Genomic DNA, 18,779 nt, shown 5'->3' on the forward strand with positions numbered 1-18,779 from the left:
GGTGTCTGCCATGGCTGTTAATGGCCAGCCCAGCCCGCTGCTCCTGGCACGGGACAGCTTGGCGGCTCCAAAGGAAAATTGCTTTTCTTGGTTGTGCTCATGGGCTCCGGTTTCAAGCTGGGCTGGGACTGAAAGTGTTGGATGCTGCAGTGGAAATAGCTGGAGTTGCCCTCTGGTCTGCTGCTGGAGATGGCTGGCAGAGGTGGGCTGCAGAGGGCAGGGACCACAGGGCACTGTCATCAAGCCTGTGTGAGTCAGCGCAGGCTGGGCAGTGTCATTTGCTCTATTTTTAGGGACTGTGGATGAACAGGGAGCAGGACGTGTTCTCTGTGGCATCCTGGGTGGGAGGGACGCTGACTCAGAGCAGGGCGAAGGGGCTGTGGCAGGCAAAGGGATCGTGGTCCCATGTTCCAGTCCCCTCTGGGAAAGAGGTGACCCTTCTCCCTGTGCCCTGGCTGGGGTCTTCAGCATTCTTGAAGCAACTTCAAGGTCTTGAATGAGCCAGATGTGTTTTTGCACAGCCGCTGGTGGAAGAGGTAGGGGGAAGTGTTCAGCGTGGGGAGGTCAGCTCAAGCATCTTCACTGGAGTGAAATGTGGATCCTGGAAGGGTGTGGCCCCTTTTCCATGCAAGCTGTAGGCTCATCTGTTTCTATTTCTTTTGCTGCAGAGCCCAGGAGCTATGTTGAGTCAGTGGCCCGCACGGCCACAACGGGCAGGGGAGGGACACTGCCTGCTGCCCAGCCCGCTGCCCAGCCCGCTGCCCAGCCAGCAGGCCCAGAGGTGCCCACCAGGAACGGCACTTTCTCCAACTCCTTCATCACACCCAGCCCTGTCTCCACCAGCAGCCCTATTCACAGCATGGATGGGTAAGATGGGTGCAGGTCTCAGGGACTGGTGGGGCTGGGGCTGAACCTTGCCTGGCGCACAGGCTTAAAATCACAGTCACAGAGTCACAGAATCATTAAGGCTGGAGAAGACATCCAAGATCATAGAGTCCAACCTTTGACTGAACACCACCAAGCCAACCAGAGCACTAAGTGCCATGTCCAGTTGTTTCTTGAACATCTCCAGGGATGGTGATTGTTCCCACATTAAAACTGCCTTTCCAAAGGCTTGCATCTCTCCATGCAGGGTTTGGGTATCCCAACCAACTGTACACTGCAGTGCCTTGAGAACACAAATCTGGGTCACTACTGGACCTCAGAAACCTCTCACTGGGAACCTGGCCCCTGGAGTGGCAGGAGGGATCAGTTACGCTAACCCCTGACCCTCGGTTAGGCTGAGCATTAGTCCTCTGGGGTGAGATGGAGCCATTGTCCCTGTCCCCTGTCCACCCTGCCCACAAGGTGTTCTGCAACCACACAGGCTGGCAGGACAAAATAAATCAGGTGTTTGCTGGGAGCAGAGCTTGAAAAAGGCTCTGTTCCCCAGAAAGTCATATTTTGAGATGGAACTGGGATTCATGGTGGAGCTAAAGCTGCCTCTAGTTACTTCCACGAAGCTGGCTGGACCATCCCATGGTTGCCTCTGAACAACCAAGTAGCTGACTGGCTCTGTGCCTCACTTTCCCTGTGTGCCACGTGCAGGAGGGTGCCAGTCAGCAACAGGAATGAGCAGTGGAGCTGAATTCTAACTTTCTTCATCTCTCCTCAGGGCATCCCTCCGCAGCTACCCGTCAGAAGGCAGCCCCCACGGCACGGTTACACCTCCCCATGCCTCGGCTGAGCCCTTGTACCGGTCGCCTGTTGGCTCACAGATGCCCTCTGCTCACAGCAGCTACCAAAACTCGTCTCCATCTTCCTTTGCAATGGTCCAAGGAGGGGTCCCAGGCTCGGCATACAGCAGCCCTGAGTACCCTGATGGCCGAGCTGGCTTCCAGCCAGAACCCCAAACTCGGCCACAGCCACAGGTCAATGTGGTGGGGGTCCACACCCTGCCAGGGAGCCCCCGCAGCCTGCACCGGACAGTGGCTACCAACACACCACCCAGCCCTGGCTTCGGGCGAAGAGCCATCAACCCCAGCATGAGTGGCACTCCCGGCAGCCCCGGGCTGGGCAGGCATGCTGTGGTGGCCCATGGCAACTTGGTGGCCCCACCAGGGAGCCCCAGCCTGTCCAGGCACCAAGCAGCGGCAGCCACATCCCCTGGCAGCCCCCTGTATGGCTACTCCAGCCCAGAGGAAAGGCACCTGACACTGTCTCGGCAGAGCAGCTCCTCTGGCTACCAACCCCCCTCCACGCCGTCCTTCCCTGTCTCCCCAGCGTACTACCCTGGCACGAGCACGCCGCACTCCTCCTCTCCGGACTCGGCTGCCTACCGCCAGGGCAGCCCCACGTCGCAGCCTGCTCTGCCTGAGAAGCGGCGGATGTCAGCTGGGGACCGCTCCAACAGCCTCCCCAACTATGCCACTGTCAATGGCAAGGTGTCCTCACCCCTCTCCAGTGGCATGTCCAGCCCCAGCGGTGGGAGCGCCGTCGCCTTCTCCCACACTCTGCCGGACTTCTCCAAGTTCGCCATGCCAGGTAAGGGATGCTTTTGGAGGTCCCTGTGTTCCCCTGCCCTACTAAAGGCTCTCCCCTCCTCCTCCTTGCTGGCCATCAGGAAAGGGATTGCAGCCATGTCCTGATTTACCCCTCCTGTCCATCCGCAAACCAAAGGCACCGCTGGGGCTGGGGCCATTTCCTGCGCTTTCTGACAAATCCAAACAGGAAAAACACCGACCAGCATCTCTGACATAAACAGCTTCCAGAGATGTGTCTGAGGAGATCAAAGCTCCTGGAGGCGATTTTTCTCTACCGTGGGGATGCACTGACCTCTTGGCCCCATTCCCAGAGGGCTTTACCCCACCGAGACCCCGCTGCGGCACCGCTGCCTCCTCATTTCAAATGGTGCCGTGCCCCGGGTGCCATCCTGCCTGGAACACTTTTGCCAGCTCCGGTTACAGACACCTTGGTGACGTCAAGATTGGGCTGATAGGACCGGGGAATAAAGCTGTGGGGCAGCCGTGGCTCCGGCTGCTGGGCCAGTTTCTCTGCTGAGCAGGCAGCCCTTTGTGGACACTCTGGCACTTGTCCTGGCTCCATGACTCCTGTGGCCAGGGACCTTTCCCAGAGGGGAAGCGTGAGCAATTAAACCCTGTAACAATTAACAAGCAGCTTGGAGAGGGGAGTGAGCCCCTACCTCTCTGAAGGTGACCAGATTGCTGGGGGCTGATAACATGTCTCCAGGAGAGATGCTATCCAATCCTCTAGGTTGTTTGCCTGGTTCTTTTTGGAAAGCAGGTGGTTGTAAGTGTTGCCTGAGTAAATGACAGCTTTGCAGCCAGAGGACCAGCTCCCATTGGGGCTGTGCCACTGGTGGGCACTGAACAAAGCACAGTCAGGCTGGAGCTGGGGCTGCTTTGCCCGGGGCAGATTGACCTGTCCAGTTCCTCTTCATAGAGCAAAGATAGGAGACAAAATTTATTTTTATGAAGTGTAATCCAAATCTTGAACATTAGAGAGTGGTGAAGGTCCTCTGAAGTCAAGATCTTCCCGGCACCTCCAGACATACCTCTTTCCTCCAACAGTTTTTATTTCACCTGGCCAGCTTCTTTCAGATGAAGACCTCTCATTTTGTTTCTGGTTGTGTGCCATAGGGGCTCATCTTACACACAACCCTTTGAGGGCCCTTGAGCTTGAATTTAGATTTAGATGCTCAGCAGCCCCCTAAGCTCCAAGTAGTGATCAGCCTGTCTGGGTATGGGGAACTGGGATGAAGTTAATGCAATATGCTGAATCTGAAAGGAGGTGGATGTATTAATGCTTTGGCTGGATGTAGAGTTTCAGATACAGCATCATTTAAGTTTTTAATTTTCTTCCCTTTCTTGCAGACATCAGTCCTGAGACTCGTGCCAAGGTCAAGTTTGTGCAGGATACTTCCAAGTACTGGTACAAACCAGACATCTCCAGGGAGCAGGGTAAGTAGATGACACAGGGTGGGGGAGTTGGGATGTGTGTGGGATCACAGGGATTCTCATATGGATTGGGTTGAGAGTGAAGGTGAATAATGACTGCCTAGGCTGTTTCTGATGGTAGTTGAGGCCCCATTCAGCTGCAGGTTTATGTGATGTGGGTTCTTCAAACCTTCCTCTTGGTAGAGGAGTTCCAGTCCCTGCATTGTGCAGTGGATCTACGTTTGCAGTTTGGGGTACAAAACACCTGGATCTTGAGTTGGTAATGCACAGATTTGTCTTGGAAACATGGCTAAAAGGAGTGGGGAGAGATGCCATTTCTGAGCTCTGCCATTCTCTCCTGCAGCCATTGCCCTGCTGAAGGACAGGGAGCCGGGGGCTTTCATCATCCGAGACAGCCACTCCTTCCGGGGAGCCTATGGCCTCGCCATGAAAGTTGCTTCTCCGCCTCCCACGGTCATGCAGCAGAACAAGAAAGGTATTGTGTGCCCTCCTCCTTCCCACGCTGAGATGCTTTCCATCGTTCAGCTGGGACCAGCAGGCAGCTGGGGCTGCTGAGCCAGTCGTGCCCTTGGGTATGTGCTGATGTGGCAGGATCCCTGCCTCCCAGGGCACAGGGAAGACCAGACACCCTCTTCCCTGAGCTGTGGAGGGCTCAGGAGCACCTACATCTTGGACTTTGGTATAATGAAATGGGTACAGCCTCTCCAGCCCACCAGAACTGTGGGGGAGCTTGGCTTGGGGTTGACCCTGTGCAAAGGGACGGATTTGAGGAGGGTGTGTGTAGCGTTAGGGACCCCTCCTGTGAGCTGGAGCACTGGTTTCTTAATGGTACTGTATAGTAATAGGAGGAGGGTGGCTCTGGTGTGAGAACATCTCATCTCTTCCCAGGAGACTTGACCAATGAGCTGGTGAGGCACTTCCTCATCGAGACTAGCTCACGAGGTGTGAAACTAAAAGGATGTCCCAACGAGCCTAATTTTGGTAAGTGCCCCCAGCATGCTTTCCACATGTGGAGTTGGGTTGGGAGAACCTTGCCTTCACCGTACTGTGAAAGCAGAACTGTTGGGTGTCTGGGAGACCCTGTTACTGCCTCTTGTCCCTGTGTAACTGAATCCTGTGGGCATTTGGAGCCTCTACATTAATGCACACTCATGAGAGCACACAAACATGCCTGTATGCAAGGTACATACCTTTTTACACACACACGTAGGACAACTGATGCTGGTGGGAGGGTGGAGGGCAGGGGCTCCCCTTGTTCCATTTATTCCATGACTGATGTTATATGAGGAGCTGCATAAATACCTTTGTTGCATTTTTTGATCTTAAAGTGTCACTGACGGCTCTGTCCCCTCCCTGAGCCCTCTGTGAAGGGCTGCATGGTGATTTCAGTGAGAAGAATTGCCACATGTGGCATTAGGACCATTAGTGAAGAAACCCACCTAAGAGCCTGTTTCCATCCACCCAGAGCAATGGTGACATAATCAGGGAAAGCTGGCGTTTCTTATTCCTTTCCTTGGTTAATGGTTATCGTACTCTGGATTGTGCAGTTCCATAGTCCAATGATTTTGCAAAAGGGTCATTGTATTAACCCAGCAGGTGCAAACAATTCTTCATCTGGCAACACTGGCCCTGTGCTGACCATCTTCCCTCTCTCCCCAGGCTGTCTCTCAGCGCTGGTGTACCAACACTCCATCACGCCCTTGGCCCTGCCCTGCAAGCTGGTCATTCCTGACCGAGGTAAGAGCTAGGACCAGAAGGCATTGCATCTGCCCCCACAGCCTGTAGGGAGGGGGTAGGTTTCCAAGCAGGGAGCACCAGTAACCATCCCGTGTCTTCTAGATCCCATGGAGGAAAAGAAAGACTCTGCGTCAGCCACCAACTCAGCCACGGACCTCCTCAAGCAGGGTGCAGGTGAGTTGAGAGGGGCTGTTGTGGGGTGAACTTGGCTTGGAGTACTGGTTGAGCTCATGTCTGCTGTCTCCCTTTCCAGCCTGCAATGTCCTCTTCATCAATTCCGTGGAGATGGAGTCTCTGACAGGCCCCCAGGCCATCTCGAAGGCTGTTGCTGAGACGCTGGTGGCTGACCCCACGCCCACAGCTACCATTGTTCACTTCAAAGTCTCTGCACAAGGCATCACCTTAACGGACAACCAGAGGAAGTAAGAGCCTCCACAGCCACATCTCTGGCAAAAAGCCAGTGTTGGCTAGTTCCCAAAGCCAACAGGACTGTGATTCAGGAAGTGTGTTGGTGAAGCATGTCCCTGGGATGGCATCAGCCTGGTCATGGACATTGCTGGACTTTGTCCTTGACTCTTGGAACATCCTATGGGAGACCTGTGGCAGTGTCCCCTGGGCAGGTGGAGCTGGGTTGTGGTGGGACAGTGGTGGAGCCTCCCTGGCCCTGACATTCCCTGCTTTGTGTTTCAGATTGTTCTTCCGAAGACACTACCCCCTCAATACTGTCACCTTCTGCGACTTGGACCCCCAGGAACGAAAGTGAGTGCCCTGACCTGAGGAGAGCTCCACCCCTTTCACTCCTCTAGTCTCCTGGGATGCTTGGAGCAGGGTCTTCACTTGCTCTCTCCTCTACTCTTGCAGAGAGCAGGAGTGCAAGGTCCCCTTGGATAATGTGGTGCTTTTTGGTGTCTCCAAGCACCTTTATGCTGAGGAAGAGATGCATCATTTCTCAATAAAGCCAAGCCTGTGCAAAGCCAGGCTGGCCTTCCAGCATTAGGTGGTGGCCCCTACCATGGCCCTGTCTCTCTGTGGATGCAGGAGGGACCATCTCTCACACCTTCTCTTCTCATTGCAGGTGGACTAAAACTGATGGCAGTGGCCCAGCCAAGTAAGTACTTTCTGTGCTTCTCATCAGATTCCTCCCAGCTGCTGTTGAGGTGGCTTCTGCCTGTGTTTGGGCATCGGCTGGGAGATGCATCCTGGCTGTGTGTGACATCAGCTCAGCTCCTCCCTGCAGGAGTGTTTCATCCAAGCATGAGACCATAGTTTTGGGGACTCTGGGTACATTTTTCAGCCCCAAATTCCTGGTCAGAGCAGGCATGGCTCTTGCTGAACTGACCAAACTGGGAACTCTCCCAACAGAGTCATTGGGAACCAACTTATGGAGCAGAGCTGGGGTTATGCTGATGGCATGTGAGCTGCTGATCATCTCTTCCCTTTCTTCTTGTCCTTCCTGTCCTGACCCATGGGAGCACAGAGCTGTTGGCTGAGCCCATTTCTAGGGGCCAGCTCCCACTAATTTTAGCCATTGTGTGAGCGAAGGGGTTTTTATTAGGATGTCCAGCTGCTGGGATATTTCCCCTCCCTAATTAGAAATGCCATAGCCTGGGCCTGTCTCACATTCTGTTCCCCCTGTATTTATAACTTGAGTTTGCACATTCTACTTAAAAAAAATATAAGGAACATTTTATTCATCAGGAGAGAGACAGACAGAAATAACCAGATGGTCTCACTCAGCTTCCTGTGTCCTTGCATGGCCTTCATCTCTTAGAGGGTCTACCCCAATGGCCAGCCCATCTCACCTCTGGCTTCAAGAGGCCAAACCAAGGCAATGCTGTGATCATCTGGAAGGTCCTTCTTTGGGACAGACTTAGGAAGGGTGGCAGAGATGTTGAGAGCAAGGGCGGTTTTGTCAAGAAATTATTGAAACCTGTCCTTCAAAGAAACTGCAGCAAAGGGAAGAGGAGATGGGCCTTCCTGCAGGCTGGTTTGGGGTGTATCCCTCTCTGTTGTGAGAGGTGAATGTTAAAGAGGGGAAATGGGACAAGACTGTGTTGGAAGAGGGTGGTGCTAATCCTTGCAGGAGCAATATTGAGGCTCTTGCCTTCTCCCCACACAGGCTCTTCGGCTTTGTGGCCAGGAAGCAAGGCAGCACCACAGACAACATCTGCCACCTCTTTGCTGAGCTGGACCCAGACCAGCCAGCTGCAGCCATCGTCAACTTTGTCTCCAGGGTCATGCTTGGCTCCGGCCAGAAGAGATGAGCTGGCACTTGCGGGTGATTCTTGAATTTTGGAGAAGGACTTGGAGCTGATCCGAGAAGGAGTGTGAGGAAGTGCATTGTGGGAGAGGGAAGTGAATTGGGGGGGGGAAGGGTTGGAATTTTGGAGGAAAACAGCAAACAACAAAAAATCACCAACAAAACCCCTAAAAACTCAACACAAGCCAAACACACACATAGAGGAACCAAAGCCACGCACCTACAAAAGAGAGCCACAAAGTCACGCCAGACAGGATGCATGTCCCATTGCAGGGAAGGTGACCAAAGCAAAGGCGGCAGTGAGAAGTGTGTTTCCAGCTTTCAGCATCATGGCCTCAAGTGGTGGCATCCATTTGGGACTGAATGTGGGACCATGACTGGTGTTTTCCATCTGGAAAAAAAAAAGAGGCAACTGGCAAAACCCATGGAAGAAGCTTCATCCCAGCAGTTCCATCTGCTGTGTGTTTGAACTGACCTCTAGGAGATACTGACATGCACTGGGTCTATGGGACATCAGAGGAGATGCTCTCAGAAACCTTCCCTTGTCCAGCTGCAGAGGAGGGTCCTCACTGATCCCTGTGCTTCCCCTAAAACCTGCTCACGACCTGGTAACTTGCTGGGGGCATGGGGAAATTGGTCCTGAACCTTCCAATCCCTTGGGGAGCTTGGCCGTGCGCTGACCTTTGCTGACCCAGAGCCCAGCACCAGTCACAGGTGAGATGCTGTGAGTCCACCCAGAGGGGGAAGGTCACACTGTTTCTCCACTTCCCAGGGGTTCTTGTGCCCCGCAGCCCGTGAGGAGGTGTGGGGGTTCCTGCCGCCCTGCACCTGGGGAAGGTGGATACTCCCCAGGAACCTGGAGGATGCAGAAAGTCACCTCCTTTCCCATCTTCCCCTTTTCCCTCCCATCACTAGTCCTCTTTGGCAGTTTTCTCCTGCGGCCTGTCACATTCTCTTAACACAGAAAAAGCAAAACAGAAAGGAAAGGAATAGTTGTAATAATAATAATGATTATAATAATAGCGGATGCTGGCACAGGTGGGTTCCCTGTGCAAAGCAGCAGACCCGTGGCTACCCCTGTCTAACTCTTCAGAGACACACAAGCGGTTTTTAAATTGCATGGACATTCAAGTTGCACGAAAGGCAAAAGACTACAAGTAACTCAGGCGCTTTTCTCCTTTTTTTTGGAGGCCACGTTAAAAAAATAAAAAGAAGGAATAAAATAAAAAATAAAGAAAAAAAAGGAAGGGACCTGCAGTGGCTGGGCAGCTTTGGCTCAGTGGGGAGGTAACAGGTCCTCTGAGAGCCACCCTGGTTGATGCATGTGTACCCCCAAAACCATCTGGTTCGAGGCTTGTGCCCCTGAAATGCACCATAGTTTTGCAGTGACCTCAGTGCTGTCAGCTTTTCCCTTAGCTTTGGTAGGTGAGGAGGGCAAGTTGGGTGGAGTGAGGGGCAGAGGCCCCTCTGCCACTGCAGGGGGAGAGATCATGGTGGGGGCGCAGCAGGTGAAGGTCCTGGACCTGTGGTGCTGGGGAGGGGGCAGAGGATGCTTCGGTCACATGTGCAGGTTTAGGGCAGGGAGAATGGTCCAGCTGGAGCTGTGGGCTCATTGCTGAGCCCTCTGCTGCAAATACTCCTCCCAAGAGCTTTTTTGGGCGAAGTTTTCAGTGCAAAGTAGCCCAGATAGTCTTCTGGGGACAAAAATTAGAAACATAGCACTGCAGTCCCCTGGAGAGCTTGTCTCCCGTGGACCACCCTTGCCTTGATAGCTATAATATATATACAAGCTATACTGACAAAAATACTGTAAGCTAATGAAATTTTAAGGAGGAAAAAAAAGGTTAAATTTACTCTCCAAAAATATTTATTTTTTGCCATATTGCTTTCTGCGCATCATATCTCCCCCAGTATATCCCCCCCTTCCCCTGCCCTGGGGAAACACCTGCATGTTAAAAGAAAATCCAGAGCAAGGCAAAATACAGATGGGGGAAGAGGCGGGGGCCCCTGTGGGGGTGGCTGTGTGTGACCAGTGTGTGTGTGGTGTGTGTGTGTGGGGGGAGTGAGCGGCGTGGGCGGCCGGACGGGGCTGCCAGGGCCAGAGGCTGAACTGATGTACTGGAGTGTGAAAGGATGGGTAGCGAGGAGTTGGTTGTGAGATGGTGGTGGGACAGGAGGTTCTGGGGGGGCTTTTCCCCTCCCCGGCTCCCTGGCCACACAGATTTAGAGATCTTTTAATTTTTGATATTTCCAAAAAGTGATTCCCTCCTTCTGCGAAATTCAAGCGAGACAAGAGACGATCTCACCCGTAATCTCCTCACCCTGCCGTTCACCCATCAGAGAAAACACTGTGTTTATAGATATATAAAGATATATTTTTTGAAAGCCTCTATTTTTCAGACTTGGTTTCTCACTGCTAAGAAAAGAGATGATAATAATGTAATTTTATTTTAATTTGCTGCCTTGGAAACTGGTGCTTGGAGCTCCTATTTCTCCTTTCTCCCCATACAAATGAAGCAGGTCTAAGCACCCCAGAGATGTTGCATAGAAGCTGACCCCAGCAGATACCTGTTAATAGCATCACGCCTGCTTCAGGCCCTGAGCCTCTCCCGGCTTCTCCACTAACCCACTAGCTGAAAATTTAGACTGTATCCAAATCTCAAACACTAACAAAATCATCTGATGATTGTATTATTTTTTTAACACACAGCTAATCACCTTCCAATGATGTAGCCGGGTGTTTATCAGCTCCCTTTAAAGGCACTTTTTTTCCCTTTAGCTCTTTTTTAAAAGAAGATTTTAAGGTGTTACAACCCTTTCTGTCCCCGGGAGAGACCGTCAGCAGCATTTAGGATTGTGCAGGTCCTGGGGACCTAGTGTTGATATTTTTTCCTTATGAAAGGGACAGAAAATACTCTTGTGGTTTTTTTTTCCTTTTTTTTTTTTTTAAGTGCAGTCATACTATTTGAGATTCGAGCTTGCACGAGTTAAGCCCAGCATATGTTTTGTTGTAATCACACTGCCGTTGTCAGCAGCCGGATGGTATCTCTCTCTCGCTCACACACACACACACACACACACACACACACAACACACACAAACATATCCCTCCTTCCTGCACAAAGAACTGCATATATTCTTGCCAAAGATATCCTTAAAAACGCACTTTTCCCCACATATATATAGATAGATATATATTATTTTTTTTTTGTGTGTGTAAATTTATTGTACGTGCCCTTTTTGTGTCAGTTTGTTCTTTAGAGCAGCCCGTCCTGCCTTTGCTGTCAATATTGCTGTCTATTGGGAAATGCTCCCTGGGGAGGTAATTTGCTGTCTGTCCTGCTCAGTGGCACCTGCAATGCACAAAATGTGGGGTTCCCATTCAATGGGGCTGCCTCTGGCTCTGCCCCTGGGAGCTGTTTTGGGACATGATCCATGTCATCAGCTGCTGATGGGATGTACCACTGCACGGTCTTCACCAGCCCCTCATCACTGGTGGAGACAGCAGGGCTCATGGTTTTGAGCAGAGTTTGGGGTTGCTCTGAATGCAACATTTGCTGGCTGCCTCCTGGTCAAATTACACATGGAAAACAAACCAGGCAGGGAGAAAAACCCAACCCAGCCTCTGGGCATTGATTTTTCAGTGAATTCAACCGCCTGAACCAAAGCGCAGAGTAAATCCCCACCCAGCAGGTCGGGCAGGTAAAGAAACCAGTTGCCCCAAAAACCCCAGACAACAGCATCAACAAAAGGCAACCCTTCCCGTTGGAGCAGGCAGGATGATCAGACAGCAAAGGAGCCCGCAGGGGCTTGTTTCATTTTGTTCGTTTGTTTTGCAAATTGCGAGGTTGGTTTGGGGTTACAATTTTTTTTTTCTTTTCCTTAAAAAGGAAAAAAAAAAAGAAAGAAAAAAGGAAGCAATATGACGTTTCTGTTGGCGGATCCTGTGCCGCCGTGTTATGCGTGGGGTTTTTTTTGTTGTTGTTGTTGTTGTCTTTGTTACTTTGGGAATGTTACAGATTTATTTGCTAATCAGTGTTAACAAACAGTTTCAAACTTTTAGACTTGCCCATTTCTGTGTATTTATATAGATGGAAAAAAAAATACATTATATTTTGTATCTTTATGCCCATAATGTTGTCGTGCGTGTAAGGATGACTTCGGTCGCACCATGTCCGTGTGTGAATGTCACTCCGCTGTTGTCTTCCCATTGTACAGATGTTGGATTCTTTGCAGTTCATTGTATGGCTTTATAAAGTGGTAAAAACAACAAAAAAAGAACCAGTTATATAAAATATACTGTTGCTTGGAATGCCAGCTTGGTGTTTGAATTGCTGGAAATGTATCTTGAAATTTAAGGGAGCATAGGAATAAATGCTCTGGATTTTTTGCACAGGGGGAAAAAAAAAACCACCAAAACAAAAGCCAAACCCCAAACCCGTACGAAGAGCTGGCGGGTGCTGTGTTTTCTCCCGGCTGGGCTGTCGTTCCCCTGTTCCTCGATGGCAGATCGGGGCCCCCGGACAGACGCCGGGCGGTGGGTGTGGGAACAGGAGGGGCTGTGCTGCTGCTTGTCAGCCTCCAGCCGCAGCTTGTGTTCGCCAGATGCTGGCTAACCAGACAGCCCCCAAACTTCCGACATGGCTCCAGCTCCAGCTTGGCCTTTTGTTTACCAGCTGGGATTTCTCCGGCTTGCCCTGCAGCCACTTCAAGCCCTGTTGCTTTTTCCCAGCTTGCCTTTAGGTGCTGTCTGTCCAGCCTTGGGCATCCCTTTTAGGTTCATCTCCCGCAGGGGAACGGGATAGGATGATGCCGATGGGGGTCTTTGCCTTTGCCGAGGTGGCAGTTTGGGCTCTGCTCCCATTAAATCCCACTCCCTATGCCTTTCAGAGCCATCCTGCTCCCTTGTGCCTGGCAAAGCTTCCCCCAAAGTCTCAGGCCAGGCTTTCCCAGCATTTGCAGAGCAATTCCCAGCATCTGTCAGAGCACTCAGCCCCTGGCTCTCTGGCTCCACTCCTTCCTTTCCTTGCTGAGTTGGTGGCCAAGACCCAGCCCCCTGGATGGATTGAGTTTAATTATACAAGAAATATCAGCCAGAGCAGCGGCAGTTTCTCTGGCGCCAGCACTGCTGCGGCTCAGAGGCTCAGAGTTTCTCCCGGGGGCCGGCAGCACTAAAAATACCTCCTGCCTTTCTTGAAAATAGCTGCAGGCGAGGGGTGGATTGCGGGGACTGCTTGCGTGGGGACCCCGTGCTGTGGGGCTTGTGCTGGGAGGCAAAGGCAAGAGAGGTAAAAAAAGAAAGGGGCGGAGATGGAATGGTTTCTGGCCCCTCTGAAATAGCTGTGGGGCTGTGTGGGCACCCAAGGGACCCAGTGCCCTCCCTGCCAGACTGCACCACGGGACCTCATCAGGTACCTGGCATCTGCCAGCCTTGGCCTCGGTTGTCCCTCATCTTCCTGCAGGCAAGACAGGACCTGCAGCCTCCTCGCCCTTTCTGACACTGCAGGGATGGTATTTTCTCTCCAGCTTCTCTTAGTTTTGTTTCTTCCCTGATTCCTGCGGGAATCAACGCCCCAGGAAGCAGCACCAGCCAGTGTCCCATTGCTGCTGTTCCTGGCTGGGATGGCCCCTGCTGAGTATCCTGGGCAGGGAGGAGAGGCGGTCAGTGCCTGGCGAGGTGGTGCACACAGGCTATTTGTTGTGAGCCATAAACTGCCTCTCATTCCCCCCGGCCTTTTCTGCAGTTAATTCCCCATTTCCTTTCCAAAATTCCTCCGGAACTTCTGGTTTGTGTTTTTCCTCAACATGTTCTTATCTGCCACCCATTTCCCCTCACCAGCTCTGACAGCACAGGCTTTTCAGGGTCTCTCTCTTTGCAGATTGCTGCTGTACCCAGGCCAGGCTTGTGGTTCTGGTGTGACCACTGGGAAAGGCAGGTCCCACCAGCTTCATGCTGGGAAACCTTGTCCCTGTTGCAGCTCCCCTTGCCTATCCAGTCCTCACCTTCAGGTTCCTAAATCAGTGTTTTTTTCTGGCTTCAGCCCCAGCTCTGGGGACTCAGGGTTATCTAGACAGTGTTTCTTGTGGGCTGTGAAAGACAGCAAAGTTCCTCTCTCCTCTCTGCCTGCTGTTTCAAGAGAAAAGGAGGGGGTATGCTGTCAGACATACAGGAAACCCTGGTGGTGGGTTTGCTCCCCTCTCCCCCCATTATTTTTGGTTGACTAAGCTATAAGCAACCTTCAGATCTGGAGACAAAACTAGTGTCATGGTGGTGAGGACGGGGAGATTTCATATCCCTTCACTTCTATTCTTTCCCAGGCTTCTCAGCAGTGCTGGGTACCCTTCAGAAGTGTCCTCAAGGGAAACAAGAAAGTGTGATACAACATGGCTTTTCCTGAGCATCATGTCTGGGCAAAGGCCAGGAACCAGACAAATTCCACAGGATGGGAAGGGTGGAGCAGACCTGATGTGGGCAAAAGCCACCCTGGGGCTGGTGTTATCTGTGCTCGTGCTATGCCCATGGGAACAGAAGTGTCTCTGTGAGCTCCAAACCCTGCTGTGGGGTCCAGGATGCTGCTGCTGAGTTACTGCTTCCCTGGGTGGCTCAGCCACTGCGTGCAATGGGGACACAGACCAATGGATGGAAAGGCAAAGGGTCCCTTGCCCAACTGTCTGGGGTTCCTGTGGCCACACAGACTGCAGCTGAGCAGCACCAGACCAGGATGAGGGCTGCCATCCAAACCAGCAGGGCCTGGAGAAGTCCATCACAAAAAGAAAAGAAAGCCCAGAAATGTCTCTGGGGACATCATCGTCATCCCAGGAGGATGTTACTGCTCAGAGAAGGGCATCAACATGCAGCCTGTGATGCAGGAATTAGCCATTCTCCATAGCTGTGGCAGACATGAAAAGACAACAGAAAGGAATTTGGGTTAAATATGGAATAAAGAGAGACAATGTGACACTCGGGAATGGTTGATCTGGAGAGGGAGGGGAGACAAAACCCTGGATGTGTTGGAGGGAGGGAGGGGAGAAGAGAGGAAGGGAGGGAGGAGAGGGGCTGGGCTAGTCTCTCTTGAAAGCAGAGCAATTGGAGAAGGGTGATGGGTAGGACTGGGCCGTCCTTCTGCTTTGTGAGGTTCTGGCTCCATCTACAGGGATGTGTCTCCAAGTGATGGAGGCCCCGGACTGCTGCATGCCCAAAGCTGGCTGGGCAGGACCTGATGTCTCCTCACCTGTAGCCAGCTTCTCCTGTGGCTCCTCTCCTGAGCACTCCTCTGAATCGTGCTCCTGCTGCTCTGAAATGGACACCTGGGTTTGTACAGGTGAGATAAGGAGATGTCCTGAGAGGAGAGATGCTCAGAGGCAGATGGGTTTGTACATCCCTGAGATAAAAGGGCTGGGAGGCAGCTCGGTGGCTGCAGGATGTGAATGCAGTCAGGGCACTTTGAGCTGGATGCAGAGCACCCACTCCCAGCACTGCTGGTCCCAGACTTGTGTGCTTTGCACAGCCTCTGCCAGAGCCTGCTTGTCTTTCACATGAGTGCAGCCCAAAGATGTCCCTGTGCAGGGCTTCAGTGCCAGCAGCTCTTACCCCCCCACAGCAGTACCGTGCAGCCTTGGCTCCCAGAGCACCATGCAGTCTAAGCAAATCAGGCAGAGAGCCTAATTCAAAAGCTTAGATGAGTCAGAGTAGCACTAGACAGGTCTCTTCTCCCTGGTTAGTTGATGCTCACCATGTCCAGTGGCATGCCCAGAGAAAGGCAATGAAGCTGGGGAAAGGTCTGGAGCACAAGTCCTATGAGGAGCAGCTGAGGGATCTGGGGGTCTTTAGCTTGGAGCAAAGGAGCCTCAGGGAGGACCTTATCACTCCACAGCTACCTGAAAGGAGGCTAGAGCCTCCTTAGGTGGGGAGCAGTCTCCTTCCCAGTTACAAGTGATAGGACAAGAGGAAATGACCTCCAGTTGCCCCAGGGGAAGTTTAGATTGGATATTATGGAAAATTTATCACCAAAAGGGTGGTTGGACATTGCAACAGGCAGCCCAAGGCAGTGGTTGAGTCACCATCCAGTGAGGTGTGTAGGTATGGCACTTAGGGACATGGTGAACTTGGCAGTTCTGAGTTAATGATTGGATTCAATGATCTAAGGATTTTAGGATCTTAGGATCATTTAGGTTCAATCTAAATGATTCTATGATTTTATGTCATTGTCCTTCCTTGGATGCCCCTTGTGCCAGGAGTTTCAGGCAGACATGAAGTAATGACAGAGAAGAATCCAGGTGGTCCCAACATGCTGTGGCCAGGCAAGTGAGTCATGAAGGGATATAAAGCAATTTGTTCACTACCTCTGTGCCTCAGCACAGGGCAAGGCTTTTTTTCTAACATGCTCAGTGGTTCTTCATTTATCACCTCACTCATGCTCTGCCTTGTGTCTGCTTCCAACTTCCTCACTGATGCCTCTAGCTGGCTGTACCCACATGTTCTTGGGACTGTCCTCTGCCTCCTCATGCCTTGATGGTCACAGGGTAAGTCACACCCTCTTGCCTCTTGGCTGCCACCCCCAATTAGCCCTGTTCCATTGCTTTAACCCACCATCCTTACAAAGAGCTCAGGCAGAAACAGGCATGAAGTTATCTCCAGTCAAAACCAATCCTTCCTCACACATCACATCACCTGGGGCTTGGAGCATCAAGGTGTCTCAATGACAACTGCTCCCAGCAGAATTTTCCCAGTGGATGGCAGGGAAGAGAGCGTTTACTCACAAAATGAGGGTTGTCCTTTTGGATTCCAGGCTCCCTCCTCTCCATGTCTGGGCCTGCCAGAGTGAAAGCACAGAGGATTGTGCCTCTGTCCTGCCAACACCATGACAGCTGTGTGGCTTTAGCATGGGGCATCTTCCTAGTGGTGGTGACAAGGGGTCCTGCTCTGAGCTTTCCTGCCTGTGTCAGGACAACAAACGTGTGCAGTGTGTGATGGTGCTGGACAGCTGGGAGAGTGCAGGTGTGAAATGCACACACGTGTGCTCACATGCTTGTGTATTCACAACAGGAAAGAAATACTCTTCTGATCTCTTTTCCCTCATCCCTCCTAATTGTAAGATCCAGTGCTATCTCCTATGTACTTCTCTCTCTCCTCAGAAAAAAAAGAAAAAGAAAAAGGAAAAAAAAAGAGTAGGAAAAGAAAGAAATTAAGAAGCAAGCAAGCAAGAGTGCGGGGGAGGAATGAAATATTTGCAAGCTCATTGTTTTAAGCCTCCAACAACTGGATAAAACAAGCCACCAGTGAGCAACTTCTCATGACTCTGCATAGTGCCCTTGCCAGAAGATCCAGGCTCTAATGAAAACAGCATGTGGGAAGGGAGATTGTGTTGAATCAAAGCAGAGTGCAGCAGCGACCTTGGCCCTGGCATAGCACAGCTCTGCTGGGATGCACTGCACTCACTCAAGAGGGCTGGGGGGGAGAGAAGAGTGGTTTATTGCTGAGGCACCTCGTTGTCTTGGCTGGCTGTGGGGCAGCTGTGTGAGAGCACTCTCCTAATAGGAGATGCTTAGCAAACGCCTGGCTTTGCTGAGATCTCAGTTTTTCCAGTGCTGCTGGGTATCTTTGTTGAATCAGTCTTGCCTGTTCCTCCAGCTGGGAGAGCAGGGTGAAAACACTCACCCACTAGCCTTGGGGTAATCTTGAAAGGCTTCTGCTCTTGTGGGCTCCCTCTCTGGGCTTGGATTTTGCAAGTGCACTAGGTTGAAAAGGGCAAAAACTAGGAGGAAGGCCTGGGTGGAATGGGAGAAAATAGTTATGGTTATTCTCTCTTTGAGAGAGCTTGCATTGATCTCAGGACATGAGGGGGGATCTCTGGTCTCTCTAGGGTTTTACTGTGGTACTTTGGGGGGTCCCTAGGAGACTCCTCACTTGTGCTCACTTGGGGTGGGAGAGAAAAAGTGAGTCCATGTGGACAATTTGCTTAATGGTCTTTTTAGAGACCTTTTAATGTATGTTCTCAGCCCTTGTTTCTGGCACTTCAGGGAACACAAGAACGCTCCTCTTGCTCCTCAGCTGGGGAAATGGTGCCTGGGGGCCACTGGGACCCTCCACAGCTGTGAGAAGAGGCTGTTTGTGGAGGCAGCCATCTCCCTGGGAGCACCGGAAAGGTTTGTAGGACATGCCTGGGATATCTGGGACATGTGGAGCAGCCAAGCTGACATTTTGGCAGAGTGCCTCTCAGTAAGACGTGAGGAGAAGCAGGAACCTGTGCCAAGGTCCTATTTTAAAGCAGCCCCCTTGAAATCTTTGATATGGATAGCACTGGAGATAGGGTTTCACACATCTTTATAGCTCACACTTCCACGTGAGAGAAACCTCAGCCTTGCCCTGCCAGGCTGCTCTCTGCCTCAACCAAGCAATGGCTGTCCTTCATTCCCAAGGACCCTCAGCTCCAGCTCCAGCCCCTCTCAGAGGGAGATCCTAAATGCCTTCCAGACAAGAGGAAATCCTTGGCTGTGAGATTTCTCAGAGCTCTGGTGCTCGTTCTGATGCTTTCCTCCTCTTAACACTGTGAGAACAAGGGAAACATCCCCTCTTTAGACGAGTCAGAAACTGCTGCATGAGGGAAGAAAAATGTACAGAGCAAAGGATGTGAACTCAGGGTCCCTAAATATAACCCTCCTGGTTTCACAAACCCCCTCCGAGGTCAGCATCCTGCTGTCCCCCCTCTGCTCTCTCTCTGAACCTCCTTTTAACCAAATGTCCTCTCAGAGCCACTAGTCCTTGGGGAACATCTGTGGTGGAGATGCTGAAGCGTTTGGTTACACAAGTGCCAAGGTGATGCTGG

The 18,779-nt window shown here is 51.8% G+C and overlaps 1 protein-coding gene across 12 annotated transcripts in view; it reads left to right on the forward strand.

The window, feature by feature from the left end:
- The window catches only part of TNS1 (tensin 1), a 68,632-nt gene extending 56,362 nt beyond the window's left edge, over nucleotides 1–12,270 (forward strand). For all 12 annotated transcript variants that reach the window (XM_033064320.2, XM_033064326.1, XM_033064319.1 and 9 more), the window contains 11 exons: nucleotides 669–867; nucleotides 1,655–2,523; nucleotides 3,873–3,959; nucleotides 4,300–4,431; nucleotides 4,845–4,937; nucleotides 5,616–5,693; nucleotides 5,796–5,867; nucleotides 5,947–6,115; nucleotides 6,384–6,452; nucleotides 6,769–6,801; nucleotides 7,813–12,270. In XM_033064320.2, coding sequence (XP_032920211.1) covers nucleotides 669–867; nucleotides 1,655–2,523; nucleotides 3,873–3,959; nucleotides 4,300–4,431; nucleotides 4,845–4,937; nucleotides 5,616–5,693; nucleotides 5,796–5,867; nucleotides 5,947–6,115; nucleotides 6,384–6,452; nucleotides 6,769–6,801; nucleotides 7,813–7,957 — 1,946 coding nt within the window. In that variant the 3' untranslated portion in view covers nucleotides 7,958–12,270. The remainder of the gene's footprint in view (nucleotides 1–668; nucleotides 868–1,654; nucleotides 2,524–3,872; nucleotides 3,960–4,299; nucleotides 4,432–4,844; nucleotides 4,938–5,615; nucleotides 5,694–5,795; nucleotides 5,868–5,946; nucleotides 6,116–6,383; nucleotides 6,453–6,768; nucleotides 6,802–7,812) is intronic.
- Nucleotides 12,271–18,779: the final 6,509 nt, after the last annotated feature.

Source organism: Catharus ustulatus, chromosome 7 (genome assembly GCF_009819885.2).
Source record: "Catharus ustulatus isolate bCatUst1 chromosome 7, bCatUst1.pri.v2, whole genome shotgun sequence".
NCBI classification, from domain to species: domain Eukaryota; kingdom Metazoa; phylum Chordata; class Aves; order Passeriformes; family Turdidae; genus Catharus; species Catharus ustulatus.